The 10,695-nt window shown below is 38.5% G+C and overlaps 1 protein-coding gene across 1 annotated transcript; it reads left to right on the plus strand.

Annotated features, from left to right (window-relative positions):
- Positions 390-6,999, plus strand: LOC109223594 (CBS domain-containing protein CBSCBSPB5-like). Its single transcript, XM_019387971.1, has 14 exons — positions 390-964; positions 2,144-2,312; positions 2,452-2,584; positions 2,659-2,829; positions 2,995-3,073; positions 3,176-3,289; positions 3,394-3,460; positions 3,628-3,733; positions 3,825-3,883; positions 5,084-5,190; positions 5,279-5,412; positions 5,996-6,081; positions 6,181-6,270; positions 6,433-6,999. The coding sequence occupies exons 1-14, from the start codon at positions 801-803 to the stop codon at positions 6,613-6,615; spliced, it is 1,662 nt and encodes a 553-aa protein (XP_019243516.1). The 5' UTR covers positions 390-800; the 3' UTR covers positions 6,616-6,999.

Consider the following 10,695-nt stretch of genomic DNA (forward strand, 5'->3'; position numbering starts at 1 on the left):
AATTGACCACCCTTCGTCGATAAATTATATTGTATAGATAGATAAAATATTAGGTTTTAAAGGTATATAACATATATTGAACATGGTGAATTTTTTTTTCTTTTTTCAAGTTTGAACACCCTTGGAGAAAATTCTACATCCATCAAATTTAATGACACTTAGTATGCTAAAGATGGTAAAGGTTGTCTGAAAGGAGGGAAAATTATGTGGTTAGGTTCTACTGTTAGGGGGACGGCGGCACAGCACGCTTGACCTTACTTTCTGCCAAACTAAGAAGATAGAAATTTTCAACGTCTCTAAAAGAAAGAGTTAAAAAGACAAAAGGTAAAAAACCAAAAGAAAAAGCAAAGAAATAAAAGAGACAAAAGTCGAAGTTATGAAATCCAAAAAAAACAGAAAGAGTTTCACTGTCCAAAATTCAACGCCTCACGTCTCCAGTGAAATTGGGATCATATTCCGGAGGCGGACATTCGTCGACGTGGAATAATATTAGTGGTCTAAGAACCCGGCTTCCTCCCAAAACATTCAATTGCAATTGCCATTCCTCTCTTTCCTTCTCCCATTTCCAACAGTTCCTTCTCTCCCCTCCGTGCCGTTTCCCGGAAAATTCATTTGAAGAATTTTCCCGGAGAAAAGGCAGCTTCATCGTTTACTCAATTCATTTATCTCCAAAATTATCTAGCCACTGCTACTGCTTGATCGTTTGTTGATACAATTTTGTGTATTAAGTAGTTACGTGATTTTCTTAGGTTCAATTTGAAAATTGCGGTGGATAATTTTGATTGGGATTGGGAGTAGAGATGACAACGAGTCAAGGAGGAGGACCGTCGTCGAGGAGGAGCTCGATGTCGTTGACGAGCACGACATCCAACTTGAAGAAGAAAACAGCGGGTGATATTAATGGTGGAGGAGGAGGACAGCCTGATTCCGCTCCTCGAAAGTCCATGTCGTCGTCTCGTTCCATGTGCGTTTTTTTCCACCTCCCTTCTAATTCATCATCATCATCCTTTGTTAAATAAAGCACTCTTGCAATGGTTTATTCTCTTTCGTTATGTATGATTTAACTTTGGATCAATCATATAAATTGACATTGAGGGTCAATATCTGGGATGAATATGTATGTCAACACTAGGTGATTTCTTCTCATCTACTAAGTCTTGATAGACAGAATTACCTATGTATGCTAACACTAGGTGCTAGTGAGAGGTAGCAGGTACCGGTGGAATAGTCGGAGGTGCGAGTAAGTTGGCCCGGACACCACCATCCTAAAAAAAATGTATATATGATTGAATTTTGGGGAGCTCTTGGTGCATATGCTCCAATGAATCCTGGTATTGACACAAAACAATTAAGTGTGAAATACGATGTTGGTTTTGCCGTACTAGATACTCTCGTTGCTTAGTTGTTTCACTTATTCCAAGTATTGGAAATTTTGAACTAGAGCTGTGTTCTGGGGCGGGAATATCTATGACTTATGTGCTGGTTCTCCAAGGACCAAAGCTAAATGCGAGATGGAATAGCGCATGCCTAATGCACTTGCATTCTGGAAATTAAGCTTTTGGAATCGAAATCCAAATATTGGTCGTCAAAGCAAACTGGATTAAGAGCTGGAATAGAGTGAATTGCAGTTGCACATAGATGATTATGACAGCCCGTTTACCTGGATTTCCTCTGTATCAATGCATCCATGTTAAACTGGGCGTAGGGAGTCCATAACAATCCTTAAAAATACATGGAAAAGCTGTATTAATTTGAATGTACCTTCTCTGCTACATATCCATGCTCAATATTAAAAGTGAGTGCATGTTACGTGATTCATTAGGCTGCACAAGTTTGCTTAAGTTACTTGCCTATTCAGTTTATTGACTTTAGTCTGTTCTTTCATTTGGGCTGGTTGAGTTTGTCTCTTACGCAACTTATCTCTACCATTGCTTAGCCATTAAAATTCACCCACTTCTTCATCCTTAACTTCTTGACCACAAAGTGACATAGGTGGAAATGCTTTTGCTAGTGAACATACCGAATGTTAAAATTATGATTTCAAGTTAGGGGTGGGGTTAACAATCACTCCAAGTCAACATGTTCATTTATGTATCATTTCTTTCTAGTAATAATATTTGGTTCTCCAACATATTCTTTTCAGGGGATTGACCGGAGAGCGGACAGTAAAGAGACTGCGACTGTCTAAAGCCCTAACAGTACCTGATACTACAAGTATTTATGAAGCTTGCCGCAGGATGGCTGCTCGCAGAGTTGATGCTTTATTGCTAACTGACTCAAATGCATTACTATGTGGTATCCTGACAGATAAGGTTTAACTAAATCTTGCATAACTATCATAATCTGACCAAATAAAATCAAGTTACGAGATTTTTCCTTTGACCCCAAAAGAGTATCTTTGACTAACTTCTCTTTGCGTCCTTTTCATTTCTTTCTTTGGGAAAAATGAAGGATATAGCAACAAGGGTTATTGCTCGTGAAGTTAATACTCAGGAAACACCAGTTTCAAAGGTTATGACAAAAAATCCAGTTTTTGTGCTTTCTGACACACTAGCTGTAGAAGCCCTGCAGAAAATGGTGCTAGGTTGGTATATTTGAATAACACAAATGGTTGATTCTTTCAAGCATTCAATATCTCACTGTCATGCCTGGCCACAGGAAAATTTAGACATTTGCCGGTTGTGGAAAATGGAGAGGTCATTGCTTTGCTTGATATAGCAAAATGTCTTTATGATGCTATCGCTCGACTTGAAAGGGCGGCTGAGAAAGGAAAGGCCATTGCAGCTGCTGTTGAGGGAGTTGAAAAGCACTGGGGCTCATCTGTTTCTGGTTGGTAGAGAATTTTGCGTTGTTTCTATATTTCATTGATATAGCTTGTGGCTTCTAGGACTACTTGGGGTTGATTTTCCTAGTTCCCTGTGGTTGAATACGTTATTTGATCTTCCATTGCATGTGTCATTTGTTAACCTCTTTTTTCCCTCTTATTTGTCTCAGGTTCTAATACATTCATTGAAACACTTCAGGAGCGGATGTTCAGGCCTTCACTGTCAACCATCATCTCTGAGAATTCAAAGTAGGTAATATCCTTACTTTTTATAATATTTAATCTGTGATTCATAGCTTGTAATCTGTAAGATAAATTTTGTGTAATTACTATTACTTGTGGTGTTTCCAGGGTTGTTATAGTTGAACCAAGTGATACTGTTTTAGCCGCAGCAAAAAAGATGCTCGAATCTCGTACAAGCTCTGCAATAGTAATGGTTGACAACAAACCACGAGGAATTTTAACGTAAGGTTTCTCCCCTTTTTTCCACATGTCACCCAGTAGTTATGAGCTATAGTGTAATGAACACTAATCATCTCATGAAAAGATCTGCCTCATGGTTGCTGCAGTTCAAAAGACATGTTGATGAGAGTCATAGCTCAAGATCTTTCCCCCGAGTCCATTCTAGTTGAGAGGGTAAACCTCTATCTCCTTAAGTTAGCTGTCTCTTCTTGTAGTTCCAAATAAATAGTTATCTGATAGTTCTGCAAGTAAATGAGATCTCAAATTCTTTCATTTTCTTTCCTATATTGAATTTAAGGAAAAAAAGACATTTTATTTCCGCTAACTTTTGTTATGTTCAGGTAATGACCCCCAGTCCAGAATGTGCTACAACAGATACACCTATTGTTGATGCTTTACATACAATGCATGATGGCAAATTTTTACACCTTCCTGTGGTTGATAAAGGTTAGATTTGATCTTCCTAAATGCAGTTTTAGAATCTGCTATTTTCTTTTCCAGATTTCCTTTAAACTTTTGTAATTCTAATGTGGTGCAGAGGGAATGGTAGTTGCTGTCCTTGATGTTCTTCATATCACTCATGCAGCTGTAGCCACGGTATGAAGCATGCACACATATATTTAAATTTTGAATAGATTGACTTATCAGAACTCACTAGTTATTATGCATATACATGCTTTTTCCGTAAGTTGACAAGCTTCTGAAATTAATGACTTCCTAGTAATGTTTGCATGTAAGAGTCCTGATCAAAGAAAATAAGAAATTGTCAGCCCTAAGAGGAAAGTAGTGCTCCGAGCTCCTTTGACCAGTTTATGAAGGACCATATGCTGTTGATAGACCATGGACAAGCCATTCTTTCAATAATTCATCCATGTCAACTGTCGATTGTGTAAAGAGTGTAAATAAGAACACTTAATTCTTCAGTTCTTGATGAGCAATCATCATGCAATTTTATTGAAAAATGAGAAGATTCAAACTTTAGCATAGACTGATTTTAACGACATTGCTTTTGTCAAAGAAACATAATATTTAAAATATGCTTTCTAAGTTTGTTGAAGAAGCATATCTCTTGCGCTTGTCATGGAAAAACTAGCCTTAAGCGGCTCAACTAAGAATTGTAACGAGCAATTCTTTGAACGTTATTTCTGGCGCTCATCGTGACAAAACTAGCCTTAAATAGCCAATGAGCAATTACTTTGTTTCAGAGTCTTCCTTGCAAGCTTTTTATGGATCTCCTACATGCACTTTCTATGAAGCTCATCATAAGTAATTGAAAACTTTTAGGTTAAGTCACTGGTCAAATCACCTTTTTAATGCTTTCTTGGTTATACCTATCCTCTTTGAAGTCAGCAAGCTTCCTTGGTTTCCACTTCACCATGATGATGAGCTTCCTGTGTATCCATTTTCATTTTAAATGTATAAATTCTTTTTATGGATCTTTCAAGTTGGAATCATTTGGTCTCTTTGCTAAGACTGTTAGTTTATGCATTTAACAGAAGGGTCAAACATTATTTCCATATGTTGTTTCCTAACTGACTTATGCATAATATGATTATATTCTGTTTTCTTTTTCTTTTTGTTTTTTGTTTTTTGTTTTTCGACAACCCTCTTCAAATATGAATATCAAAGTAGTTTTAGAGAACATCATTATTGTTAATTAAGGCTAACAATCTTGCAGGGTACTGAAATTTATTCATTGTACAGCTTTAAGATCTCAGTTTCTATATTTAGTAGGACAAGCTTTCTTGTTCCCCAAGTTTGTAGATAATTATTCCTTAACTGTGCCTCACTAATCAGGTTGGAAATGCTGCTGGAGCCAATAATGAAGCTGCAAACACTATGATGCAAAAATTTTGGGATTCAGCTATGGCATTGACTCCAGATGATGATGAAGAGACACCGAGGTTCCAGTTCTCGTTTTCCATATTTTTCTGTTAAATCATATTTTCTTTTCCTTTTTACTTATCTTTCACATTTGACTATGTATTTCAGCGAGGGGTCACAAAAATTAGCTTCTGAAGGTGCAGAAACAGGAAGATCGATTCCCTATCCTCCGGCGAGCCTGCCAAATACTTTTGCATTCAAGATACAAGATCGAAAGGGAAGGATGCACAGATTCAACTGTGGTATGCTATTGATGATCCCAAAGGAAAAAAGAAGAAGAAGAATAAACTAAGCACTTGACTTGTCTTACCTATGCATCATATATGGCCGTATATATCTGCAGTTAATTACAGCCACACAAACTAAAATTTTGAACCTTATTCTTCTTTTTGGCATCTTGAGACTTAACTTCTGATATAATAGCTCTCCTTGAAGCTCTTGATTCCTTTCAATTTTAGCTGTAGCATTTCACATTTGATTTCGCCATGTTACTCCTTTTCTTCTTTGGTTCTCCATGAGTGATCCTTGAGGGGAGTTGATGAACTAGTAAGGCTGGCTTACTTTTCCTATGTGTTTGGCACTCTTGAAAATCTCCATCATGCATTGTATATTTAGCAGTACAGAGTTTGTCAGTTTTTGTTGTCTGAGAAATGTTGTAACTGTGGTTCTCCAGTTATTAGGGATAATTTGGACGTTATAATCTATTATGCCACCAAACCAACTCTTAATGAAATATGGTTTCATCTCACTGCGTTCTTTATTCTCCATCAAAATTAACAGTTAATAATTTGACTCCCATATGGTCCTAATGTTTCTATCATTCAGATATACGGAGCATGACAGATCTCATAACTTCAATCATTCAGAGAATGGGCGACGACATTGACCGGAACAACCTTCCGCAGATTCTGGTAAGGATGCATGAATTTTTACTTGTACACATCTTTGTCCTCTCTAGTGCTGTAATAACCAGTTGACTTCTATGTTCATGTTTAATCGCTCTCTTGCAGTATGAAGATGAAGACCATGACAAGGTTATTCTAGCATCAGATAGTGATCTTATAACGGCAGTTGAACATGCAAGGTTGTCAGGTTGGAAGGTATGATTGGCTTTTTCTGGTCCTTGGTTCAAAACCAGCTCTATTCTGTTGGTTTGAATGATAAGAGACGTAATAATACTGACTTAGATCTTTAATTATTAGATGTTGCTTTGTCTTTCATATTACAAATTAAGGACTGATAGTAGAAATGGACCTGTACAGGGATTAAGATTGCATTTAGACTATTCAGGAACGCCTGGCCGTAGGAGAGGTTCGAATTCCGAAAGTTTGGATTATGCTCATCCAGAAACTGCATGGGCTTCAGCCTATACCGCTGTAGCAGCTGGTGCTGCATTAGCTGCGAGTTTAGGTTTATTTGCTTTCTTAAGGAGATCCAGTGAGTGATCACATCGAAGTTGCCACTTGATATACTCTGCACCAGGCGCAGCAGATTGGAAATATTAATGGGTCAGTTTGATTTGTATTGTGCTATAGGATTTGGATCGGTAGCTCAAAATTTTGGAGTCCATTTTATATTTTGCCTGGAAGCTGAATTTGCAGGTGTCACTGGTGTATAGTGCAGAGAATTGTGTCCCCCACACCCTTTGTGATTAGCTCTCTGACCTAAGCAAATTTTAGTTCCCGGAGTGTAACAGAATTCAGGTGATCATATGTGCATTGATATTTATATACAGATATTTTGCGAAACAAATTTGTTTGTGCTTGTAATGACAAATTTACATTTATTGTTCATGTCAGTGAAAAGGACAAAAAAAGGAATTGGTTGAATTGCGGAGTCCAAACTTTTGTTTCCTTTTGATTAATTGTGGTGGTTTAATTTTTATTTAACTCTTTTTTAGCCGGGTACAACCCAGTGGACTTTGGGATGAGAAAGGAGTTGGTGAAATCCAACGGAATAGAACGGTAAAAGTTTACTAGATCAATACCTTCAAGTTTTGGCCTTTGAGTTGAAGTTTATAACACATTAGCTGTACTCAAATTCGTTGGCAGTATCTAAATTATGGATTAAAAGAAAAGAAAAAAAATAGCCCGGCGAACAAAGTATTGCGCGTTCACATAGGGTCCTGAGAAAGGACCGCACCCAAGGGGATGTGACGTAGACAGCCTAATTTCACGGCTAAACTGGTTTAAACAGTAAGAAGTTAATTCTCAACCTTTTATGTTGTGCAATTGCTCGTCCGACTTCCTTTTCTTTAATCAAATTGGAAGACTATCTTAAAATAAATTCATACAAAGAAACCTTGTAACGACCTGATCGGTCGTTTTGCTTTCTAGAATCTTGTTCCCCTAAATAAGACTCTCTGTACGTGCTTTTACTGTTTTATGATTTGCGGGGATTTTTAGTTCGGGATTTGGAAGGGTTCGAGTGAAAATCGGAACACTTGGTTCCTTAGTTGGCAAAAAGGGCCAAGTTTGACTTTGGTCAACGTTATGAGTAAACGATCTCAAAATCGGGATTTGACGGTGCCAACAGGTTCGTATGATGATTTCGGACTTGGCCGTACGTTCGGAACGGGTTTTGTAAGATCAGGGAGCGTTTCGGCGCCTAATAGTGAAAGTTGACTCTTTGAAGGTTTTAAAGTTCTTTAAATTTAGTTTGGAGTAGATTTTGGTGCTATCGAGGTCCAATTGGGATTCTGAGATCGGGAATAGTTCCGTATGGTGATTTAAGACTTACACGCAAAATTTGGTGTCATTCCGAGTAGTCTAAGTATGATTCGGCGCGTTCGAAGCGATTTGGAAACTTGAAGTTCATATCTTGATTAAATTTGGTTTTGGGGTGTGATTCTTGATTTTGTTGTTATTTTATAGGTTCGTATTATATTTATGGACCTGTTAGTGCATTTGGACGGGGTTCCGGGTAGCTCGGGTGAGTTTCGGACTGCCCGGAGCTGAGTTCCAAAAATCTGGTGTGCTGGTTCTAGTTTCCTTCTTTGCGAACGCTAGACCTGTGTCGCGTTCGCAGAGAAGGAAAAGGTGAGGGGATGAGATTGTGGTCCTTCGCGTTTGCGAAGGCCATTTTTTCTGGGGCCTGGCAGATATCCTTCGCGATCGCGATGGCCTTTCCGCGATCGCGAAGAAGGCAGACCTGGGCAGAAACATTTTAAAACGGGACTTAGCCATTTTTGGATCCATTTATTGCACTCTTAGGCGATTTTGGAGCTTCAAAAAGGGGGATTTCAACTTAGCTACTGAGGGTAAGTAATTTCTACCTAATGTGAGTTTAATACATAGATTATGGGTAGATTTTAACATGTAAATTTGTGAAATTTATGGGTTTAAATGAAAAACTTAGGTTTTGATAAAAATGAGATTTAACCACGAAAATGATTATGGAATGAGGTGAAAATTATATATTTGAGTTCGTGAGGTTAGGGGTAACATTTATCTTTGAAAATTTCCGGAATTCGGGCACGTGGGCCTGGGGTGAATTTTAGGAATTCTTCAAGTAGGGATGGGAAATCACTTTAATAGTTAGGATATGAACTTTTGAACATGTATTGACTATTTTATATAACATTTGACTAGTTTCGGGTCGTTTGGCACCAAATTGAGGGTTGAAAGCACAATTTTGGACCGGAAAGTAAGCTTTGAGACGAGGTAAGTCTCTTTTCTAACCTTGTAAGAGGAAATTAGCCGCATAAGTGAATTGATTTAATATGTGCTTCTATTTGTGGGGGCTACGTATGCACGAGGTGACGAGCGTCTGTACGTAGCTACTAATTATGTTTATGTCCGGGTAGTTTAGGACCCAAATCATGTGATAATTGCGATATTTGCACCCTACTTGCTAATTTAAATGCTTAAATCATATCGGAACTTGATAAAGGAATTGTAAAGGATCAGATTTTATTTACTTGAGTTTTGGACGGGTTACTTGACCGTTAATGAGAATTGATGTTTCCTTGAATATTAGCCTCTTAATAATCTTTGAATCGGCTGTTTATAAAGTATTTTCTCTTCTTGTGGAGCGGGTCGAACGCCTCGGTAATAGAATAGATGCATCTATGGTTCGTGTCGTTCGACCCTTGGCAGTGCACAATTTATATATTTGTATGGTGGATCACGACCTCGGCATAATTCGTGCGTAATAAATTCGTGGAGCCTAATTATATTTGATATTGTTTCATTGGCTTGAGAGATTAATTTATTAAATGATGGAAATTAAATTTGGGATTTACCATCAGTGAAAGAATTATTTATTTATTTCTTGTTATTGAGTTTTCAGCTATATTTATGTAATCCATGCTTAATTATAATTTTGGTATTTTATTGTTAGCCCATAGTAAGTGTCAAAGTCGACACCTCATCACTATTTCTTCGAAGTTAGACTAGATACTTACTGAGTACATGTTGTTTATGTACTCATGCTACACTTCTACACTAAATGTGCAGGATCAGGCAGGTGCATCTAGATATCAGTCTGGCATGCATCCTCGATTTCACCAGACTTTGCGGTGAGCTGCCTTCTGAGCCCGTTGTGCAGCATCCGAAGTCTTTCTTTTGCTTTTATTTCTGTCTATTTCACTCCAGATAGTAGTGTATCATTCTTTTTGTATAATCTACTAGTAGCTCATACACTTGTGACACCAGGTCTTGAAAATTATGCTAGTAGACACATGATGACTTTTGGGTTATTTTACTTATCTTATTTGATCTTAAAAATTGTTATCTCTCATTTTATAAAAATTTTACTTCCTATTTTGTGCACTAATTAAAAATCAACTATTTTAAAAATATTAAAGGAAACCATTAGGTGGTTAGTTCACTTTTGGCTTGCCTAGATGTAGCGTTGGGCGCCGTCACGGCCTATAGGAGAAATTGGGTCGTGCAACATGGTATCAGAGCACTAGGTTCATGTAGGTCTCACAAGTTATGAGCAAGCCTAATAGTCTTGTGGATGGGTGCAAAGACGTCCGTACTTATCTTCGAGAGGCTATAGGGTGTTAGGAAACTACTCTTTCTTCATCTCCTATCATGCAGTTGATGTTACAATAAGTGTCTTTCTCTTATTCTCTCACAGATGGTGAGAACAAGCACGGCGGATGTTCCAGACCCTGGATGAGCTGCTCCCCTTGTTGCTAGAGGCCAACGCAGAGGCCGGGGGAGGGCACCAGCCTGAGGTAGGGGACGAGGACGACCCAAAGTTGCTCCAGCTATACCACCAGCGGATCCAATAGAGGATCCTATTATTGAGGAGCAGGGCGAGGTGCCTGCAGCAGGGCCAGCCCCAGTAGATTTCATGTCAGCATCGGGCTTCCAGGAGGTCATGTGCCGTATGCTACGGTTCATGGATACTATGACCCAGGCTGGTTTATTTCCAGCAGACCCAGCCACATCTCAGGCTGCAGGGGGAGCACAGACCCCTACTACTCAGGCTCCTGGGCATGCAACTTCTGTATATCAGACCCGCACACTACCCGTAGATGGAGCCCAGCCAGTGGCAGCAGCTATACTTGAGCC

This window comes from Nicotiana attenuata, chromosome 3, assembly GCF_001879085.1.
Source record: "Nicotiana attenuata strain UT chromosome 3, NIATTr2, whole genome shotgun sequence".
Taxonomy (NCBI): Eukaryota; Viridiplantae; Streptophyta; class Magnoliopsida; order Solanales; family Solanaceae; genus Nicotiana; species Nicotiana attenuata.

Excerpts from the sequence above, each read along its gene's own strand:
- LOC109223594 (XM_019387971.1), top strand. The coding sequence starts at position 801 with ATGACAACGAGTCAAGGAGGAGGACCGTCGTCGAGGAGGAGCTCGATG. Across the intron at positions 2,313-2,451 it reads GTGGTATCCTGACAGATAAG|GATATAGCAACAAGGGTTAT; the intron begins GTTTAACTAAAT and ends GGAAAAATGAAG. Across the intron at positions 2,585-2,658 it reads CCTGCAGAAAATGGTGCTAG|GAAAATTTAGACATTTGCCG; the intron begins GTTGGTATATTT and ends GCCTGGCCACAG.